The sequence below is a fragment of the Hemicordylus capensis genome, chromosome 5, assembly GCF_027244095.1.
Source record: "Hemicordylus capensis ecotype Gifberg chromosome 5, rHemCap1.1.pri, whole genome shotgun sequence".
Lineage (NCBI taxonomy): Eukaryota > Metazoa > Chordata > Lepidosauria > Squamata > Cordylidae > Hemicordylus > Hemicordylus capensis.
Window position 1 is genome coordinate 213,613,085 of NC_069661.1, and position 23,619 is coordinate 213,636,703.

The 23,619-nt window shown below is 45.5% G+C and overlaps 1 protein-coding gene across 1 annotated transcript in view; it reads left to right on the top strand.

The window, feature by feature from the left end:
- The window catches only part of SHISA8 (shisa family member 8), a 44,203-nt gene extending 34,019 nt beyond the window's left edge, over window positions 1-10,184 (top strand). The window contains exons 3-4 of the mRNA XM_053251266.1: window positions 1,753-1,902; window positions 6,808-10,184. Of these exons, the coding sequence (XP_053107241.1) occupies window positions 1,753-1,902; window positions 6,808-7,181 (524 nt within the window). The 3' untranslated portion in view covers window positions 7,182-10,184. The remainder of the gene's footprint in view (window positions 1-1,752; window positions 1,903-6,807) is intronic.
- The last annotated feature ends 13,435 nt before the right edge of the window (window positions 10,185-23,619 follow it).

The window sequence follows — 23,619 nt, forward strand, 5'->3', positions numbered from 1 at the left end:
ACAGGATGCTGGATTAGATGGGCCTTGGGCCTGATCGATTAGGGCTGTTCTCATGTTCTTAATGCATTGCGGGAGCAGCAGAGAGGCAGTCCTCAGTACTGCTGCCACTCTCCTCTCCCTGGTCCTGCTTTCCACAGAACTCTTTAGTAAAGCAGCCCAGGAAGAGGTTAAAATGAACCAGTGATGCAGACAACCCAAAGAAAGGGTAAGACGGCTCTTTTTGTGTCCTACTTCATTCGTAAGCTAGGTAGTGGATCTGGGTTACCCAGGTTCAGAACTGCTGGGTCAGGATGACTCCCAGTGCCCCAGACAACCACAGATTCCAGGGTTAACTCCCTCCTACCCAGGAATCTGTGGCCATGAGAACAACCCGGTTATGTTGAACACATGAACAATCTGTGTACAGTGTATGCTGGTGCTTGTGCTGTGCAGATCTATATGGCTAGAGAGCCAGCGTGGTGTAGTGGTTAGAGTGCTGGACTAGGTCTGGGGAGACCTGAGTTCAAATCCCCATTCAGCCATGATACTAGCTGGGTGACTCTGGGCCAGTCACTTCGCTCTCAGCCTAACCTACTTCACAGGGTTGTTGTGAGGAGAAACTCAAGTATGTAGTACACTGCTCTGGGCTCCTTGGAGGAAGAGTGGGATATAAATGTAATAATAATAATAATAATAATAATAATAATAAATGTTACAGTTATTTGCACATAGAGGTCATTCACACAAGTAAAAACTGCGTTCTCCTCAGGTTTGGGAGCTGTGTGTGTTCCCAATTTTCAGTTGTGTGTAAGCAAGGTAGGAGGAAAACCTGGGTACCTTTTCCTCCTACCTTGCTTCCACACAATCATTTCTGCCCAGGTTTTCCTCCTACCTTGTTTCCACACAACCGAAAACTGGGAGCACACACAGCTCCCAAACCCGGGTAGAACGCAGTTTTCTCTTGTTTCAGTGACTCATAATGTTCAGTGCTTGAGTGGTAGTACAATTCCTATCCACACCATGCATTTGAGGGTGCCTGTATCCAGGCCCACTTTTGAAATGAATGCATGTGCAGTCTCTTGCACAAATACATGTACATACAGTATGTACAAACACTTGCACACACATACAACCCCAAATAGGGCTTAGAACTGAGTGAAATTAGCACACTGATGATACTTCACCCCAAGCAGTTTCATGCAGCTCTTAAGGGACAAACTTAACATGATGTTGAGGCTCTGTCTTTGAAGCTCTTAAAAATAATATTTTTCTTCAGAAAGCAGCTGAGGGGATTTGTAACGGGGCCATGACATGGCGGGTGGGAAGGGTCTCTAACCCTTTCTGTCCATTCCAGATCCAGTCTAAATCCTGCCCACCCCCCACAGCTACTAGCCAGAGGAGAAAGCTTCCATTTCTGGAACCTATTTAGTTCTTTTCCTTCTAAGGAGATTAATTTGTACTGAAACAGATAAAATAGTTTTCACAATGAGTCCATTTGAAAGTGGGATGAGATGTTCCAGCTAGCTTTAAAAATAATACACATGACTTTAGTTCAAAAGCCATGTTTTCTAAGTTAAACCGACATGGATGTTCTAAAAACCTGCAAACTGTTAATTAGTAAGGGGAAAGGCATGCATTTGTGAAATAAATACATTTCTTTCAGAGGTCAGAAGAGAGTACCCCTGGACAGTTGGACCAATCACTTGTAATACCCACTTAGACGGCTGGACCAATCACATGGTGTCTTCTTTGACCATTTTTTAATACTTTCAGATAAAAACCATTTGAACAATGCTGTGGTCAACCCTCCCACCGCGTCACAGATCGGACTGCCACATTCCCACAACAACCGGCTGCAAATGGCAAGCACTCTGCCACATCAGGCACCAGACTATGCCAAGTATGCAACTCTCAAGGCTGTAGGTATGTGCCATTGTACTGCATGTGTTTGAGGTGAGGCTGGAATGCTGGTGAATTGCTGTGGAATCCTCTGTTGCCTCAACCTTCTGTGCTTTATTTCCCCGTACTCATCCTCACCCCCATTGCTCAGGGCTGGGTGACATCACCACCTTGTTGTTGACAATCCATTCTGGTGGGTAGTAGCTATTGTGATTTCACGAATACCAGAGCGGATTGGATGAAGTGGGAAGGAATAGGGCAACGCTGATTACAGGAGAAAGAAAACACCAGCTGGGCCTAAAAATGCAGCAGTCTTGAACAAGGCACGAACCTCTTCGCCTGTCTATAGTGGGGGTGTTGAATATAAGCAAGTGACTCAGGGCTGTTCACAAAAATAATTTAGCATGGATTATAGTTGCCCTTTAACACATATTAATCACCTCTTTAGAACCTGTAAGAAGTGGGTTGTTCCCCCACCCCCAGTCTTCCAAAACATGTCAAAATATTTATTTATTTATTTATTTATTTATTTATTTATTTTTACATTTTCATTAAGACAATCCCAAGGCGGTTTACAGCAAAATTTAAGAACAAGATTGTAAAAAATACACAATTAAAATATTTAGCTAAAAATACAAAACAAAGCTGATTAAAAATTTTAAAACAAAAGCATAAAAGCAATACAGAGTACAAAGAGCAGCAGCACAGACAATCAAATAAAAGCCTGTGCAAAAAGCCCAAATTTTCCTATAAGTGGTTATTATTGTCTTGTGGGCCTGGGCAATGCCAATCTGCCCCATCACAAGGATCCACTGGGGGACCTAGGGATAAATCAAGGTCAAGTCACAACCCAAGGTCAGAAGCTAGGAAGTCAGTTCTACCCAGAAGCAAAGTAAGGAAGGACCAGTAACAAGCCAAGAGGTCAAGTCTACATAGGAGCAAGGTAATCAAGGTCAAGTCAAAGCGGAGGTCAGGTCTACACAGGAGCAAATGCAAGGACTAGGCTAGGAGTGGTTAGAGTGCTGGTCTAGGACCGGGGAGACCCGAGTTCAAATCCCCATTCAGCCATAAAACTAGCTGGGTGACTCTGGGCCAGTCACTTCTCTCTCAGCCTAACCTACTTCACAGGGTTGTTGTGAAAGAGAAGCTCAAGTATGTAGTACACCGCTCTGGGCTCCTTGGAGGAAGAGCGGGAAATAAATGTGATGATGATGATGATGATGATGATGATGATGTTGCGTCTGTAAAGTCTTGCAGCAGACTGAGCCCTTTTTCAAGGGGAAGTGGAGCCTGGGCATTTTTCACACAGGGCTTTTAGCTCGCAACTCCTCCAGACTGGAGGGTGTGCATCCACATATTGGCCAGATTTACCCCGAAGTCCCTGCAAGCTATTGGGAAGCACTTCACACACGGGCAGAGCCACCATAGGGAGAACGGGTTCAAAGAACCCAGGCCACCACCAATCAGGGGCCATGCCTCGCAGCCCCATCACACACACCCGCGTCTGATGTCAGATGTGGAGGTGATGGTTTAGCTTCTGAGCGGGGGCCGTGTGTCCCCCATTTGGGAGTTAAATGGCCACTGTGTTTGCGGCGTGGCCAGGAGCGACTCTTCCCTGCCTTAAAGGCAGGGAAGAGCTGCTTCTGGCTGCACTGCGAATGCAGCGCCTACCCTTGTCTAGCTCCCAAAGGGGCCACGTGGCCCCTTCAGGAGTTAAATGTCCAGCGCTCCAAATGTAGCGCCGGCCGGACTCCAACTCCCAAACGGAACTGTGCGGCTCCATTTGGGATCCAGACCACGCCCCCCGCGTCTGACGTCAGACACAAGGGCGTGGATAGCCCCCATGTCTAACATCAGATGCAGGGGGCAGGGTGAACAGGGCCACTAAGGCCGGACACGGGCCACTGGCATTCAAGCTCTGCACCTGACTTCACACATGAGTCCAGTTTTTCATTGCACGTTAAGAGTGTAGCCCGATTTATATCCAGGGTGTAGCGAATTATAGCCTTTGTCTCAGAGCAAGCTCACAAGAGGGAGAGAAATGCTGACTCATCCCTGCAGGGCTTTCTGGCAAAGGCTATGCCATCCTAAAATGTTTCTGTGTTACCAGTAGTTTCAAAAATGGTTGCCACCACCACCCCCTCTTTATCACAGGGCTTGACCCTCCCTGGGCTTGGGGGTGGAAAACTCAGGGTTTACTTCCTTTATGTTGCTTTAAGCTAAATGCAAAAACCTTCCACATGCAAGCCTACACGTGGGGAGAAAACTAATAGTTGCTGAGCTCCTGAGGCATGTGTTGCACCAGAGAAAAAGCCCCCTTTCTCCTGAGTTAAAAATCCACTCAGATGAGGCTTGTAAAGAAAAAAAGAAAAAGAAAAAGAAGTTTATTCAAATGCTACAGACTGCTTCCATCTGTGGCTTTCTCCACTTTTAGTTACAGGTAAAAATACTCAGTAGGTTACAATAATACTTCAAAAAGCACCCCAGATGTTGGGGCTGCACGCTTTAAAAATCATGGTTACCCAGTTTCAAGGCACAGGTATGTAGGAAAATACAAAAGCACCTTTAAAAGCTTACGCAGAGTCTTTTGCAACGCCCTGGCTGGATGAGCGAAGGCTAGTGTTTCTTAGTTTAGTTATGTTACAGATAAACAATAACAGACCAGTATTAGGTATATGCAAAACACACACAAAAGAAACTGAAAATCTGACACAAAGTCTGACTAAACACAATTTCTCTAGACTAAACTTCCCAAAGCCAATGGGTCTCCGAACTGGTTTGAAGAACCAGCAGTTCCACCAGCTAGAAGGCGGTGAAGGTCTCCCTTTAAGAGCAGGGGAGGGTGCCCTTACCCCTCCCGCTGCTTTTTCCCCACCGGCGTCCGTGTTTATTAATGCCCATCGGGCCGTGTAATGCACATCACGCACACACGCCCATGCCGGCACGCGCAGGCACGTCGGCGACTTCCGGTCATATCCGGAAGATGAGGGCAACAGGGTGGCAGGGAGGTAAACTGCTGCCCAGATGGGCATTAATAAACACAGACGCCGGAGGGGGGAAGCGGCGGGATGGATAAGTGCACCCTCCCCTGCTCTTAAAGGGAGACCCCCGCCACCTTCGAACCACTCTGCCACGGTTCCATGCACATCCCTATTGCCTTGAACTTACCCAAACTCCAGGAGACGATTCAAGTTTCCTGCCCTCCTGGCTTCACAGGACTTGCAGAGAGAGTTTCCTACAGCCACACCTCATGGCCACATCTCCTCCTCTGCACTCCCAGCCAGCTTCTTCTAACAAAGGAACCTTCTCTTCCTCCTCATGGCTCTCTAGGTCCCACCAACCTGGTGTGCTGATTGGCTGAGCTCTGGAGTTCACCAGCCTGTCAGTCAGGACAGGGTTCACTTCCAGTTAACTCTTTAGTGGAGGGCTGGCTGGTCACTACACAGGTTTTAAAAAATCCACTTTTTGCATTGGTTTTTTGGGCAACTTCAAACTCACAGTATAACCTCTCAAACTTGCGTTAAAGCTTGCTCTTTGAAAAACGCCCTGGCAACACACCCTTGGTCTGGAGCAGTGTTCCCTCTAACAGGAATTACCAGATGTGGTGGACTAGATCTCCCATAATCCCCAGCCAAAGGCCACTGCAGCTGGGGATGCTGGGAGTTGTAGTGAACAACATCTGGCAATGGAGCTGGTATGGCTTCAGCCTCAACTTCTGAACTGGAGGGCAAAGGGGCATCCTTAGGTTGAATTGGGGGTTCAGGGGTATAGAATCCCCTAAGTCCCAATGGACCTCACATCCTGCTTAGAGTCCCCAGGTCAAAGTGAGGGTTTCAAGAGATATAGGACCCTCTGAGTCCTGGAGTGAGAGGACTCACATCCCATTTATTCCTCAGAGTCCATCTCGGGTGAGGAGAGGCTCAGGGTCAGATGAGGAGAGGTCAAGATCATGACCATTATCCTGTGGCACAGGTGGAAATGGGTTATAATGTGCTTTTTGGGGAACACAGAGTAGAGTTACCTTCCCCTCTTTACACTTCTTGTACCTGATGTGGTCTGTTGTATCTTGGCACTGTTGTGCTAACAACAGTCTGCATATGGAGTCATTGTACAGCTGTACTGCTTATGAAAATAAGTCATCTTTTTTCCTGTCAATAAATGTGACTATTTAAGAATAAGGAAAATGCAAGTGGACAATGAAGAGTTGACGATGTTGTACAAATCTCCCATAAAGAATGAGCAGAAGCTTTCCATCTGGAAGTGCTCACAGTCTCTTTATGAGAATCCCTTTGAATGGGCTTTGCTTTACTTGAATTTATTTAGATAACACATTTTTTAAACACACATTTGACACACATACTGAATGACAGTATTTAAATTCAGCTTTGAGCTAGATCTGCATTTCATTCTAGTTTGAGGGATAGTGAAATTCAGCTTGACTAGGCAGCAGTAAAGAGGTCTCATATTTTCGCATGGTGAACATATTTTTAAATTATACATGTTCAATAAATTTGTTTTGTCATACTCATTTTGGGAAATGTCTTTGAATCTGTGACAACAATAATCCTGGAGGGATTCCATTGGAAGACTGAACTCTGCAGGTATGTTTGCAGCAGGGATGAAATAGAAGACCTTCCTCAGTTTTTACTCTGCGACTGGCATGAGGAAGTTCATGAGTTAAGACTGATCATTTTTTGTCAAACTGGAACCCTCAACAACTGACAAAATTAAGCATCTGTTAGAGGACAGAATTCCTTTGTATATGCAGTCGGAGCAGCTAAAGATGGAAAATTGCTCAGAGCAACAGTTGCCAATTCTGCAGTGTTAGTAGTCCAATAAATTATTAGCATGCTTTATCTTCAATATTTATATGTGATGTAAGAATGCCTGTCCGTAATTGTCAGCTCTGTTTCGTATATTCCCCTCCAGAAAGTGCTCCTGAGGAATTTTACAAGCGCTTTCCCATGGTGGACATCCCCCCATCAGGCACCCTGTCCTTCCCTCCCTTGACGCTGCATCAAAAAGACTTTGCCCCTTTTCCAGATGGCTGCGCCCTGATTGGCTTGGCGACACCAGGGCAGAAGACTAAAGTGATGAAAACCAGTGCCCACACACTGGCAGGCAGCCCTGCTTTCAAAGGGAGCTGGGATCACAGCCATCCTGACCTTCGGCGACAAGCCTATACCACCAAGCGTCAGTTCAGTATTGAGAAGCTGCCTGAGGCCTTTAGCCAGACGCCCACCCATTATGCCCAGCCACAACGACCCTTCTCCACCAACAGCAAGACAGAGGTCACTGTCTAGAATGGACCTTCCTCTTATTCTTGTATACTTCCCTTACTTTCACATTATTCAGCAGCCTGTGAGGTGGGGAGAACCTTGCCAAACAAGACATATGATGTGTTGATATATCAGAATTACTCCCCGCCGGCAGCTGGTACTGCTAGGCTCTGTGAAGGAGCAGGGAACATATAAGGAAGAAAAAGTGGCCACTCGTACTGATGGACCATCCACAGCTCCTGACAGAACATGCTCACTCACTCAGACTGGGTGCAGCCCGAATGTTTCCTGACAAAACTTGGCTAGCAAGCATGGTGAAACTGGCATGCATGTTGCCCTGTGATTTGATGCACGACTGTTGTTTCTAGTTCACTTCTTCATCACATCATATTTCCCCCAGACTGGCTAACATCAGCAAGAATCCAGGTGGTGGGTGTGCTGGGGATTGTTCTGCATGGAGTGGCATCAAAGGGGGTAATAATATATATCTTCCCATCCTCAACAAGGAAGCTCATCAGTGGTAAGGCAAGGGACAAGACAAACTGTTGCAATAATTAATCAGTTCGTCGTGTTTGAACATTTGTCCTGTACTGCATTCCTTCTCTGCCTTTCTCTGTGGTTAAACAAACGTGGCTCTTTTTCTTTTTCTTTTTTAAGGAACGCAACAATGAAGTAGAAGCAAACTGTGCAAAAGGGAACTGTCAAGGGCTAGAAGAAAACTTCATACAGTTCCCTTCATTCTGGCTTGCTCCTTGTCCTGCTCCTGGTTTAAGGCCATTTGGTTAATCTCTCTTGTTGCATATAAATCCTCTGTGCCACTGATATGTTTTGCCTTCCACTAGGCAGAAAGCCACTGTTGTGGATCCTACCTAAAGGCAGGTTTCAAAAAGCAGGGGCATCGGTCCACAGGGATGTCTCCTACTCAGTTGTGAGTGAGACTAAATGCCAAGCACAAAGGCACTGAAACACAGCCTTTAATGGTGTGAGCATGTGTGTGTGTGTGCACGCGTGAGGGAGAGATAGAGAGAGAAAGTAAATGCATATGTGTAATCTGTGTACCTCATCTGCTACATTCTCCATGGAGGCTTCTTGTTTTAAAAACTTCAGTCACAAATCAGAAAGTCAACTTCCTCATTAAGGGCTTGGTTTAACATCAAAGTGAGAGAGGTTGGTGTTTGACCACTACAGAAAAATATCACTTTCCTGTCAAAATACTTAGCAGGCAATATGCACACAGACTCCCTAAGGGTTTCATTGTAGATCTGTCACAGAGACTACTTTGCGACACTTTATGGATGAAATACAACATCCTCCATCACTTGGCAGGTGAATGGGACTGTAGTCTTGCTCAGATTCATCTTTACCTCCCTATGGGAAGAAATCACCTCTGCACAGGAACATAGGAAGCTGCCTAATACTGAGTCAGACCCTTGGTCCATCTAACTCAGTATTGTCTACACTGACTGGCAGCAGCTCTCCAAGTTCCAGGCAGGAGTCTTTTCCAACCCTACATGGAGATGCTGACAGGGATTGAACTTGGGACCTTCTGCATGCAAAGCAGATGCTCTGCCACAGACCTACAGCCCCACCTCCCTTTCTCTAGCTGTAGTTTTTCACATATACAAATATTGATTTTACATACAATATAACAGAGAACAGTGGAACTTCCAGCTAAAGTGAGTTTATTTCATATCCCAACTGGCTGAAGCACCATCACTGGCAGTGGAGCTGGGCCACTCTTTGGTCTCTGTCCTGAATACCCTCATGTGTAGGATACCCTCACAGCAAACAAGCTCTGTGTTGCTCAGATTCTTAGTTCATCCCTCACCCTAGGAGGCAAACACAGAAATGCACCACTGTGATGGATCCCCATTCTGTTTGCAAACAAAACATTACCTTGCAGTTACATAGATGATGGCACAAGAATTAAGCAAAGCCTGGTTTCACAGACAACAGCATGTGGGTTTTGCTGGTGAATCAATGCATCACGAGCAAATGAGCTGTTTTGATTACTTGAGTCTATGGCAACAGATCACCAGGGATCCTTGTGCCAAATGATCTAACCTGTAGCAGTGGTGTTGATCCATGAGATTCAGAACAGGAGCTCTACCTAATGTGTTATCTCTGGGGCAAGGAAATATCTATCAATGGGCAAGAGAGGTGGGACTGGCAGCTTAGAGCAGGATCAAACTATTTTCCTTTTTTAAGAAGGAGATGTGTGATAGTGCCATATGGAAGGTAATTACTATAACAATGGCTCTTATCAATTTGCTAGGCTTTTCTACTGCAGTTTGGAGGCATTCTATAAACCTGTTCAGATATTATATTGTACTGGTGTTCAGAAGCATTTCCATACAGCAGGCTTTACCGCGGGTTTATTGCGAGACTTTACTGCGAGTTCAAATTTGCCCCCAAAACCCAATGCAAAAAGTGGGCTTGTTTATCCCAGACATAAATCGGGCTACGTTCAAATGCATAATGAAAAACCCAGATCATGTGTGGAGTGCTGCTCCCCAATAGCTCACAATGATTTCTGGGTAAATCTGGCCAATATGTGAACATACACCCTCCATTCCAGAGGAGAAGCAAGCTGAAAGCCCCGTCTGGAAGTGCTCCAGGTCTCTGTACACTCATACATGGCTTTGTGTGAATGACTGTACCTTCATTCATTTTAAAAGTGCACCTGGGTACAGGCCCCTCAAATGCATGGTACATGCAGGAAGTGTACTGCTGCACCTGTGTTCCACATAACATGTGAATGACTATACCTGTGTACAGATCTGTACCTGTGTACACTGTACACTCATTGTACGAGCGTTGAACATAGCATGTTAATAGGGCTTGTGTATTTATCCTTTCTTGACAGCAGCCCAGTCCTTGGTTTGTACTGAAGTTGGGTGTGCTAATAACCTGGGTGACACATATTTCTAGTCCTATGATGGTGCCTGTCTGTCTGGGTTCTGTGTGTACATATTTATAGGCATATTTGTTAACTGGGTAAAAAAGGAAAAAACAAGCCAGCCACAATTGGGCAATGGTGATTTTAAGTCTCATGAACACAATGGAACTGAAGTGAAGTGCCGGAATTCACATCAACTGCTAGCAAGATTTGACCAGGACCACTTGCTCCTTTGAAACACTGTTTCAACTATCTGAGATAAAAGACAGCAGACTCATAATTCTGCATAGACCGGATGTTACAGGATCCTGTAACACACACACATTTCAGTTTCCTCACTACTGTTTAGCATCACTGACTCTCAGCAGACGTTCAGGAAAGGAAGTTAATGCAGCATTTGAGAGAGTGGCATAGGGATATAGGATAGGAGGAAGCTGCCTTATATTAAGTCAGACCATCGATCCATCTAGCTTAGTGTTGTCTATACTGACTGTTAGCAGCTTTCCAGGGTTTCAGAAAGGAGCCTTTCCCAGCCATACCTGGAGGTGCCAAGGACTGAACCTGGGACCTTCTGCTTGATGCTTTCCCACTGAACTATAGCCCCATCCACAAGAGCAAAGACAGCATCATTTCCTCCAGGATCTGAAATTTTCAAATTAAACAATGATTAAATGTTTCAAGGCTTTGCAGAAGTTGAAATACCTACTGGAATGTCTTTTCTGACTGAAAAAGTGTGATGAGGAGGAAGCAAGATTATTATATGTATCTACTTTGCGCAGTACAGTACAGTGTCAATATCTCATCAGAGTTTCCTCTGGTGACACCTCCACTGAGGACTTTAAAGATACAGCACAGGTCAGAATAACCAGAGGTGAAGGACACAGAGATATATAGAATTCTATTAAAGCACCATGTACAAGAATGAGAAGCTGGGTCTGCTAGGGGGAGAAGCTAGGTCTGCTAGGGATGAGAATCTCCTAGGGCTGGATTTCTGGCTGGCTGGCAGTGTTTGTGTCTTTGCCAGAGGAGAAGCCTGAGTGGAAAATTCATTCCAGGTGAGAGCCCCAGCTTGTGGGAGGCCTCACATTCCTGAGCTGAGTCAGTTTGACTGCTGGTGTTGAATACAAGGCTCGGACCAGAGGAGCTTTGCTAACAGATAAAGAAGGAGTTTTGCAGGAGTTTAGCAGGAGATTGGTGGGGAAAGCTGTGGGAAGACACACAGTGCAAGAATAAGGTGAGTACTACCCAACCTTTGTAATTTTCTTGGAGGACAAAAGTAAAAACCATTAATTAGCTGACAACTGTACCCAGTACCTAGCTTCAAACCTCATATACTCTAAATAGCCAATAAAACTAGTTATGAAGGTAGAATGCCAGCAGGGGAGGGGCTGCTTCCCAGTGTACTGCACAGAATGTCACATGTATGACTATCTGCCTGAGGGGCAGAAGTCATGGATGTGCGCTCGGTGCAAAGAGCTCTTGGCTCTTGGGGAACAAGTTCGTTCCCTTGAAGCCAAGGTGGCTGACCTGGAGAAGCTCCTGGAGGCAGAGAGGTGTGTGGATGAGACCCTCAGGGATGTGGCAGAGGCATCCCACTCCCATGCTGATGGCGCTTCTGCTGTCATGGAGAATGAGGGTCTCAGAGAAGGAGGACATCGATCTGAGGAAGAAGGAAACACTCCCTGAGCAGGGACCCCTTCATTGGGTGGTGTGCCCGTATCCTCTTGCACAGAGGATACTCCTCCAGAGGGTGGGGGCCTCTTAGTAGTGGGTGATTCGATCATTAGGTGCATAGAGAGATGGGTCTTTGACCCGCGTGTAGACCGCACAGTTACTTGCCTGCCTGGTGCGAAGGTTGCAGTCATCACGATGCCTCTAGGTAGGCTGTTAGGCAGTGCTGAGGAGGAGTCAGCTATTGTGGTGCACGTTGGCACCAACAATGTTGGGAAATGCAGTGAGGAGGTCCTGGAAGCCAAATTTAGGCTTGTAGGTAGCATACTGAAGTCCAGGGCCCTCAGAGTAGCATTCTCTGAAGTGCTACCTGTTCCACAGCGAGACAGGTGGAGCTGAGGTGTCTCAATGAGTGGGTGAGATGGTGGTTCCGGGAGGAGGGTTTGGATTTGTTAGGCACTGGGATACATTTTGGGGGAAGCTAAGCCTGTACAAAAGGCATGGGCTCCACTTGAACCAAAATAGAACAAGACTGCTGGCGCTAAAAATCAAGAAGGTCGCAGAGCAGCTTTTAAAATGACACCTAGGGGATTGCCAGCGGGAACAGGGTGGTATCTGCTTCGGCCGGCAAAATCCCCTAAGGTGTGAGGGTGAACATGTTTCAGATAAACCAGAAGGGGACAGAGTAGAGCCAGGAGTTGAGCAGAAGGGAACACAAGACAGCTTGCCAAATAGATCAAATGATGGTAAGGGGGATAGTACACGCCAACACCAGGTGAGGGACCCGGCGTATAGGTGTCTGTATAGCAATGCCAGAAGCCTCCAAGCCAAGATGGGTGAGCTGGAGTACTTGGTTACTAATGAAAACATAGATATAGTGGGTGTATCAGAAACCTGGTAGAATGGTGAGAACCAATGGGACACAATTATTCCTGGATATGAACTCTATAGAAGGGACGGGGAGGGTTGGGTTGGGGAAGGAGTGGTGCTGTATAGCAAAGAAGGGACAGATTCCAATAAGCTAGAAAACCTAGGTGGACAAGAGTCCTCCACAGAATCATTATGGGTAACATTATAAGGACTGAAAGGAAATGTGTTGCTAGAGACATGCTATCGCCCTCTGGATCAAAGCACTAAGAGTGACCTGGAGTTGGGGAAACAAATAAGAGAGGCATCAAAGAGAGACAGGGCAGTAATAATGGGTGACTTCAACTACCCACACATAGACTGAGTAAATTCACATTCAGGTAATGCAGAGAGTCCAAATTTCTAGACGTGCTAAATGACTGTGCTTTAGAACAGTTAGTCGTGGAACCAACCAAAGGGATGGCGACTTTGGATTTAATCCTGAGTGGTGCCCAGGACCTAATGTGAGATGTCAGAGTTGCAGAACGATTGGGTAGCAGTGACCATAGTGTGATCTAATTCAGCATATATGTGAGTGGAGAATTGTCAAGGAAGTACAACACAGATGTGTTGGACTTCAGAAGAGAAAACTTCTCAAAAATGAGGGGACTGGTAAGGAAGTTGAAAGGGAAATTCAGGAGGGTCAAATCACTCCAGAAAGCATGGAACTTATTTAAAACCACAGTAATAGAAGCACAGTTGGAATGTGTACCAAGAAGGAGGAAAGATTCCACCAAGTTCAGGACGATGCCAGTGTGGCTAACAAGTAGAGTCAGGGAAGCTATAAAAGGGAAGAAGACTTCCTTCAGAAAATGGAAGTCCTCCTGCCCAAATGAAGAGAACAGAAAGGAACATAAACTCGGGCAAAAGAAATGCAAGGACACAATAAGGGATGCAAAGAGAGACTCTGAGGAGCATATAGCTAGAAGTGTCAAGGGGAAGAACAAAAACTTCTTTAAATATATCAGAAGTAGAAAACCTGCCAGGGAGGCGGTTGGACCCTTAGATGATGAGAGTTTGAAAGGGATTATTAAGGAGGATAAGGAGATTGCAGAGAAGCTGAATGAATTCTTTGCATCTGTCTTCACGGCGGAGGATACTGACCACATACCCGCTCAAGAATTGAGTTTTTCAAGTTTAGCGGCTGAGGAACTGGGTGAATTTGAGGTGACAAGGGAAGATGTTCTAAACTGTCTTGAAAAACTAAAAATTAACAAATTGCCAGGGCCAGATGGCACCCACCCAAGAGTTCTGAAGGAACTCAAATGTGAAATTGCCAATCTCCTAGCAAAATATATAACTTGTCCCTACAATCAGGCTCTATACCAGAGGACCGGAAAGTAGTCAATGTGACCCCAGTTTTCAAGAAGGGATCCAGTGGGGGATCTGGGAAATTGCAGGCCGCTCAGCTTAACTTCGGTGCCACTGGTAAATTGATGGAAAGCATACTTAAGGACAAAATTGTTAAGCAAATAGAAGAACAGGCCTTGTTGAAGGAGAACTAGCACGGCTTCTGCAAGGGAACGTCTTGCCTCACTATCCTTTTGGAGTTCTTTGAGAGTGTCAACAGGCATGTGAATAAAGGTGATCTGGTTGACATAGTATACTTGGACTTCCAAAAAGCTTTTGATAAAGTTCTCCACCAAAGGCTCTTGAGTAAACTTAGCAGTCATGGAATAAGGGGAGAGGTTCATGTGTGGATCAGAAACTGGTTGAAGGACAGGAAATAGAGTGCAGGAATGAATGGACAGTTTTCACAATGGAGGTAGATAGGAAGTGGACAAGGGATCGGTACTGGGACCGATCCCTAGGTACCCTAGGGATCGGTACTGGGACCAGTGCTCTTTAGCTTGTTCATATACGATCTAGAAGGGGTGACCAATGAAGTGGCCAAATTTGCAAATGACACTAAACTATTTAGGGTAGTGAAATCCACAACAGATTATGAGGAACTCCAAAAAGATCTCTCCAAACTGAGGGACTGAGCGACAAACTGGCAAATGTGGTTCAATGTAAGCAAGTGTAAAGTGATGCACATTGGGGCAAAAAACACCAGCTTCACATATACGCTGATGGGATATGAGCTATCAGTGACTGACCAGGAGAGAGATCTTGGGATCGTGGTGGACAGCTCACTGAAAGTGTCATCTCAGGGCACAGCAGCTGTGAAAAAAGCTAATTCCATGCTAGGAATCATTAGGAAGGGCATTGAAAATAAAAATGCTAATATTATAATGCCCTTATATAAATCTATGGTGCGGCCACATCTGGAGTACTGCATACAGCTTTGGTCACCGTATCTTAAGAAGAATATTGTAGAACTGGAAAAGGTGCAGAAGAGGGCAATCAAGATGATCAGGAGTCTGGAGCACCTTCCTTAAGAGGCTAGACTACAGCATCTGGGGCTCTTTACCTTGGAAAAGAGGCGACTAAGGGTATAAAACTATGGATGGAGTGGACAGGGTAGACAGAGAGGGACTTTTCTCCCGCTCATACAACACTACAACCAGGGGTCATCCCATGAAACTGAAGGTTGGGAAATTTAGGACCAACAACAAGAAGTACTTTTCCACACAGCGCATAATTAATCTATGGAATTCTTTGCCATGGAATGTAGTGATGGCCACCAGCTTGGATGGTTTTAAAAGGGGCTTAGACAGATTCACGGAGGACAGGTCTATCAATGGCTACTAGTCTGATGGCTGTGGGCCATCTCCAGCCTCAGAGGCACGATGCCTCTCAATACCAGTTGCAGGGGAGCAACAGCAGGAGAGAGGGTATGCACATTCCTCTTGCCTGTGGGCTCCCCAGAGGCATCTGGTGGGCCACTGTGTGAAACAGGATGCTGGACTAGATGGGCCTTGTGCCTGATCCAGCAGGGCTGATCTTACAGTATGTTCTTATATAAAGAAAAATAACAATAGTAATGTATATAACAGCATCAAGTGTTCTATCTTCTGCCCCCGCCCCCTTTATAGGGCACTCTAAAACTTTATATAAAATTTATTATTATTTTTTTAAATGTTATTTTCTTTAAGTACATTATTTGCAAGCATAGTGCTTTGCTTCTCTTTCTCCTCCTCCTCCTCCTCCTCCACCGGAGCTGCCAGATTGCTCACCCCACATGGATAAGGGCCACAGCAGGAAGATAGGATGCTTTAACCCTATTCCACCACAATCATTATCCAACTCATCCCACATGGCTATTTACTAAGTGGTGGTTGTGGGGGGACTCCCATTGACCTCAATTAGAGTTTTTTCCCCTAGGCAAATTTCTGCCCTCCTCCATGACTAGATAGTTGAGGTCAATTAATCCCCTAATCCCCCCATGATCTCCATCTGTGGGGCACCCCCAATCTGGTTATATTTAACCCATAAAAAACAAACATGCAGTGTGTGCTTAAAGTAATGCCTAGTTTAACCATAAGCCTACGTCCTCCACACACACCCATGCCAGCCACTATTTTACAGCCGATTCCAAATAGTGGACCGAGTGGGAGTGGTTCTCGTGAAAAACAAAGTTGATCCCACATGCCTGAAGTCCACCCACCCCTGCTTGAAAGCACTTCACATAATCTCAGTAATCCTCACAACCCCTCTGTGAGGACAGCCCATATTATCTCAATTTTGCAATTAGCAGGGACTGAATGCAGAGGCGTAACTAGGGAAAAGGGCGCCCGGGGCAAGCACTGAAATGGCGCCCCCACCGCGCCCCCCCATACTACATTATACTTAGGTTTTTCCTCACAAGCGCCTGCCGCCGCTGCCAAGCCAGGCCACTGACTGGCCGCCAGGCACCAGCAAAGCAATGGGGGGGGCGGCGCGGAAGGGACCGCTCATGGGGGTGGGGGCGCCGACATGCTCCCTTGACTGCTGCAGCACTGCTGCACTGAGCAGGAAACATTTGTATTAACAATTTTTAAAAAAAAATTAAAAATTTTTTTTTGTCATGTCAGTGCCCCCCACGTGACCAGAAAAGATGGCGCCTGGGGCACGTGCCCCCCCTGCCCCCCCTATAGTTACGCCTCTGACTGAATGACTGAGGGCACCTTTTGAGTTTGCTACTCCAGTGAAATTTGAGTCAGAGGACTTCTTGGCTCAGAGGTCTCACGCTTAGTCATCATGTCACATGGAATCTTACATGTCCAGTTTCATATAGATCAACATACAAACTAACATAGGAAGCTGCCTTATGAAGAGTAAGGACGTTGGTCCATCTCTCTCAGTACTATCTGCACTGACTGATAGCAGCTCTCCCAGGTTTCAGGGAGGACTCTCTCCCAGCCACACCTGGAGGTGCCAGGAATTAAACCCAGGACCTTCTGAGTGCAAAGGAGATGCTCTACCAGTGCACTATGGCCCCACCTCAACACTTAAGGCAGAGCCCTGCAAGGGATGCATTTTTTTTAACCCACTCCAATGCACCTATATATCCCCTGCCTTTGTTCTCTGCAGTATATTTATGATGTGTGTCGCTTTGCACAGGACTCTTCAGACACAGAAAAGGGGAGAGGGTCTCAAAAGGGGTTCCTTAGGGCATGGCAAGCAGAGCAACCGCACCAGGCCCCACTCTTTTAACCCCCATTATAATTAACTGGAAGGGGGCCTCACACTGGCTGATTTGCCCCAGGCCCCACCCTTCGCCAAGGCTCTCTAAGGACGGTCGTGCCTTCACACACCTCCGCTTCCAGTCCTCAGGAGCAAAGCAGCATCAGTAAACCAAAATGTTTTCAGCATGGCCTGCCACATCAAGAATGCTCCCAGCTGAGAGGTCTCACTTTCTGCTCCCTCCTTGGTAGACTGAAAGATTAATCAGCTTCGGTGAGAGGTAGGTCTGGTGATAAATGGAGCACACACAGGTAGAAGACATCCTGATTAATTTTACACACTCCTGCCAAAAGCCTCTTAACAGATCGCTGGACAAATAGCTCAGAGTGTGTTGGGGAGGGCAGGGGAAGAGAGCAAAAAAAGCCACTCCCACCCCCTGCAGGTTAGAAGATTCCTCAACTTAGGGAAATAAACGGATGTAGCCCGTTTAATATTAACATGAGTTGTCCTTTACCTTGTTAGATGTTCTTGTTCAAGACTAAAGCAAGAAGCTGTAGCAACCTGGGGGACACTGGATGACTTGCTATAGCCTGCTTAAAAGGGAACCTTGTTTTAAGCCCATATAAGAAACTAGCCTCCGGGGGCAGAGTCCCTTATAAGCCTCCAAGCTAGGAGTGGACGCTGGGACAAGAACTGAAAACAGGCTTCTGCCTGACCCCCCCCCACGCCCACGCCTCATGTGTTTGCTGCAGAAGAACTGTAGGACATAGTGAAAAACAAAACATTACTGGACTGACCTTTCTCACTCCTATGCAAATAATATCACACACCCCACACTCATGCACACACACACGCACCTGACTCAAAAACCTTTTAAACAGATATACCTGCTACAGCCACATATATTCATACAACACCAACACTGAAGAGCGAAGAGCATGCTGTCACTCGGCTGGCGAAGGGGCCCTCCCCCAGGGGCATCCCCCCCCCCCCGGCCCCACTCCTTTCTTAGGCCAAGAGGCAGCCAAGTTTTGCTCTGATTACCTCAGGTGCCACGTCTGTTCAAACTGTCTTGTACTTCTTTGATTAGGACTTCCAGATCTTGAAGATCTTTTCAGCTCTGTCTCAATTTTGGGAGGGAAAGGGGGAGGGGAGGAGTGTCAGGCAGCAATTCTCCCTCCTCTTCTCATCATGACTGGCTGGCTGATAGTCAGCAAAATTTCCCTCACTCTTGATATTGTCAGTCATGCGGACGAGTGGGCTGAACCCAGGCACTAGCCAGCCGGTCAGGAGAAGAGGAAGAGAGAGGGATGTTGCCTGATATTCTATCCCCTCCCCTCCTGGAGAGGACTTGGCTATGCTTGAAGCCAAGATGAGTCCTCTGATCAAGAGCCAACAGCATGTCAGTGAGCTGGGGAGGTGGGAGGGGGAGAGTGAGCTGACCTCCAGCCAGCAGTCGTCCCCCCCCCCCGGGGTCTAGGGACATTTGTCTCCCCTTATTCAATTAAAGCTACACCCAAGTAAGCCTACAAGATTTCAAAATGTTAATTTTTATCCTGTGTTTGTGTGGGAAAGAGAAAGGCACAGAACCTTGTCTAAACAAATGGATCCTTGAACTCTCCAAGACTACATTAAGAAGCGCTGTTCCTCCTCTGTGCCAAGTGTGATTTTGCTCAGCTTCCACATACTTCAGGAAGCTTGCGCTCTCCTTTCCAGCCTGAATTCAAGCTCTGTCCATATACATAGCAGGGTTATTGCACAAGTTTAGCAGCAGCACCTACTGGCCAGCTATTGCTTTCCATGAAGACTCCTTTTCTGGAAGATGCTGGTTCTTCACAGAAGCTGAGTAAAAGCGTGCTTGGAACAGCACTTCTTAATGTCAGCCGGAAGAGCCCCTTAAGCACCCACACCTCAGGACACACACAGGCTTCTTCCTGCCTATTAGTGGTTTCTATAAGCTGCTGACAGGGCAGATGCTGGAAAGGCCTCATAGTACCAGATTTGGGGGAAAGCAAGCAGCTTCTTGGGCTCAACTGATGGAAACAGTGTGGGGATGGGTGGGGTGGGATCATGTGAAAATATATAATTGGTCTTTTAAAATTGCCTTGTAACAAACTTTGTCAGGGTCCCAAACACCTCTTGCCACACAAGGCTCTCATCTCTCTTAATCTAGTTCTGCCAGGGACTGCCTGGATAAGTCTAATGCACTGGCACCAGTCCACTGGCACAGCTCCAAAGCTTCATTCCCTATCCCTGTCCTTTCCTGTCCCAGAAACGGAGGTTGCCTTCAAGGCAATATAAGCTCCTCATTCCATTTTAGAACTGCTGCCATCATTTTGGTTTTCTGAGATTGGGAAGGAACAAAAGGATTTTGTCTTTGTGCAAAACGCTGCTGGCATCCTTATAAAAGGAAGGACTTGCAGATACTCAGAGCAGGATGGTCTCAGTTCTACCATCCTAGCCAAGGATCCCCAAAGCAATATTAATCTTTAATAGCAGAACAAGAACAGCCCTCCAAACACAGTCTCTTCCTAGCTGATTGCTCTTCTGGAAGGGGGAATGTGGGAAGCGGAGAGAAGAGAGGAGTGGGACAACCGGGCAATTCTAAGCATTTCCCATCCCTGAGCAGTTTGTAGAGAATGCAAGAGAGGAAGTGGGTTCAGACACTGCTTGGAACCATGGTTTGTTTAGTCAAACTGTGATTTTTTTTGGTATGTGTGAACCCATACTAGTTAACAAAATATGGTTTATTTTGGGCAGTCAAAGCACATTCTGAACCCAAGTTGATTTGTTTGTTCTGATCTTGCCTGATTCTGAATCCACAATTGTAGTTTAATCTTTTTTTGCTTCTGTAACTTGGCCCTTGCAGGGCTCTCGCATAGCGAGAGGCAAGACTAGATCATGGTGGGTAAGGAGAAGGGGCGGGACTCAACAAACCACAATAAGGTGAAAGGAAGGTTGCCTGTGGAAGGTTGCCCGCTGAGCCATTAGGTAGCTTGTAGCTTTTCTACTTGTAGCCAGTTTCCCACCTATAACACAAAACTGAAATCTGAGTTTAAACTCTGTGCCGGATTGGTCCCACCTGGGGAGTATACAGCTATAGTCCTATTCACACATTATGCTCAATGCATGTACATTGTGTACAGTGTTTATGCATATAGATCTGGATGTATACACAGATATTCACACATTGTGTTCAACACACATACAACAGTACACTTCCTATCTGTGCCCTGTATTTGAGGGGGCCTGTTCCCAGGTTCAGTTTTAAAATGAATGCATGTGTGCATCTCTACAGACACCTGTATGCATGTAAAGTGTAATGTCTGGATAGGGCTCATTTCTGCACCAGCTGCTTTTCATGTGATATGTACTTATACTTTCCAGTAACTGATACAAATTGGTAACTCATCTAAATCCTAACTGATTAGAGGCTCTACTCTTCTGGTTGCTTCTGGACGTATCTTATCCTCATAAAATCTTCCCATAAGGTCCTTTATTTTAGTTCACACCCCCTCCCAAAAAACCCAAATGTCCCTCTTCCTGCCTCCCCATCGCCTTCATTGTAATTGCTTTTTGACCTTTTTAGAAATGCAGTGTCGGAGTTGCATGTATCCATATGTGCCACAGTCTTTACCCAAGACTTGACTGTTACAAAATTAAAAAAAATGGAGGGGAGGTGCATTATTGACTTTGCCAGCCTCAGCTACACTATCCCACTGAGATTTTTTAGCTCTCCCTGTACCCCCATTGTGGCTTTTTGCCCAATAAGGTGTGCATATTCTTTGTATGTTTTAATTTAAACTACTGAAAGCACAGCAGCCCAAAATCTGGCAGGCAGCAAGCAAATATATATGGGGAAGGGGAGGAGCAGAGCACCAGCATATGGAAGGATAACATGGGGGTCTAGTGGGAATGAAAAATAAGAATTGCTGCAAAGGAATAGAGATACCTGCATACTGCAGAATGAGGATTCCCATCTCCCATTTAGGCCAAACAAGAGGGGGCCTTTGAGCTGCATATTGGTGGCTAATGGTGGCCACCATATTGGCCACCATAAAATCCTAACCTGCCTCCTCCATGAACCCCAACTTGAGAACTTTAAAATGGAGCTCAAGTTGACAGAAATATAACTTTGCTAAGTTATTTCTGCCCTCTGCTGGTCAATTAAAAAATCAACAAATAAGCACAATTTGTCCTTACAGTTGTGTGCTTAAACAGTAACGTTTGATCTTACCTAGGATTCCTTATCCTCACTAATGTTGGGAAGGAGCAGTCTTTACTAAAGGGAATCACCACTTCTAGGTCATCAGGCAGGGTCATGTTGTAGACTGAGACCAAAGAGAGGAGGGGACTACCTCTCAACTCCGAGGTTGGACCTGGAAAAGGCCCTGAATTCCACCATCCAATGCAAAAAAGCAAAAAACAAGCAAACCTGGGAATCTAAAAACACACATTGCCCCCAGAAATGTGAACTAACAAAGAAAAGTCTAAAGAAGAGATCATTCCACTAGACTAACTCCCTCTTAAATGAGTAGCCTCCCCAACAGGTCCTTTTATGTCTAAACTAGTAGATGAGGCCCGTCGTTGACCAGACAAAGCCATTTTGTGTAGATTACACTTCTAGGAAAGTTCAAGAAATTAAATACATGTAATAGGATTTTTATTAATGTGCTTGCAAATGGGCAAGAAAAGAACAGTTTGAAATTTGCAGGATTTTCAACTTCATTCATTTTATTGACTAATTACCATATATGATAAGTTTGAATCATAGTAAATTTGAGGCTGAGAAGATCTTCTGCTTCTCTTGCGCATGAAGTTTTGTGAATTATTGGTCTGCCTGAGCATTAAAAGTCTGTTGAGAACAACAGTTAAAATATGATTATTTCCTTCAGCATTTCTGCAAAAAAATACACAAAAATTATTTTAACTTCCACCAACCATATTCTGGTGTGTATTGCATTCAGCTAATTTAAGTGGCAGGATTGTGTATACAAAATTTGGTATCTGTAGGTATTGGGAAGTTATTTCCTACTACCAAATTCTTCAAAAAATATAACAGAGTAGTAGGTGATCCTGTCATTGACTGGGCAAATTTATTTTGCGTTGATTACAGTTCTAGGAAAGTTCAATACATTAAATATAATGTATGTAATATAATTCTGTATTAATGTGCTTGCAAAAAGGAAGTAAAAGTACAGTTAGAAATTAGATTTGACTCAACTTTCCCTTTTGCTACCACATTTGCTCAGGGATGTGGGCATCATGCCCCATGACTATGCTTTGGGATCTGTGTGTGGGAATTAGTTCAAATTGGTGCAAATATACATACAGCAATGATCTTATATACAATAGTTGGAAAGCTGATTGCAGGTAAAGCAGGGTCAGAGTTAGAATAGGGAGCAACAGACAGAAGACAATTTCTTAGAAAACAAAGATTAAGTTTATTAAAGAACAGAAGCACACCAGATTAAAGCGATGGCTGGCGATCTCTCAGGGAGCCAGTTAGAAGCAACTAACTATAAGAAGCTGATCCTTAAGCAGAGCATTCGGTTTTATCAAATGCAAGCTTGAGAGGAGCCTAACGGAGGGGAGGGGGGAGTGATTTAAAAAAAAAGTAAAGATAGAGTTACCATCCATATACCTGTCCCAAGTTCTACATAGCTGGAGTGCATTGATTTCAACAGTTGTTGGTCTTCCTTCTCAGGTTGGATGGAGCTTGATGGGCTCTAATGGGAGTTATGGAAGTGCCTGAGGGTCCTGGGCAGTTCAGAATGCAGATTCTAAAGACTCATAGTGACCCACTTCAAGTTGCAAGGAAGGGAAGGTGCTAAGTGAGCAAGCACTCTGGCACAGAGGAAAGGTAGCCTGAAGCCACCAGTCCCTCAACAGTTTGACCAGAGTCTTGGGCTAGACTTGGGGCACACTGCAGTGTTCAAAGGGAGGGGGGAAGAGGTACATCACACAAGTTGACTTATAAAGGATTCACACTACATGAATGGTGGGGTGGGTAGGGAGGGGCATATCTTAGAGACTTTCTGCCTTAAGGGCAGGGTTAAACAAGTGTCCATTCTGGAAACAACCCTTAACCCCTTGTCTGATTACAAGTAAGGCTCAAAAGGTTCAGAGTTTCTATTCAGGTGCTCAAAAACACAATAGACCGCTAGCTCTTGTCGTCCTTGTTTTTGTCTCAAGCAATCACTCAAAGGTTATGCTTTAGCTTCTGTAAAAGGGGAGGGGTCAGATTGACCTTGAATATTCTCCAACTTCTCTCATTGTACCAAACTTGGATACTCCCTAAAGCAGGGATGCTTATTTAATGTCAGTACTCTTATCAGACTAGGGTGGTGCAATCTGGGTTATGCAGATTAATCTTAACTTCAGGCTGCGGTCAAACTTATATGGCCCTTCTCGGACCCATGTAATTTTTACTCTCAT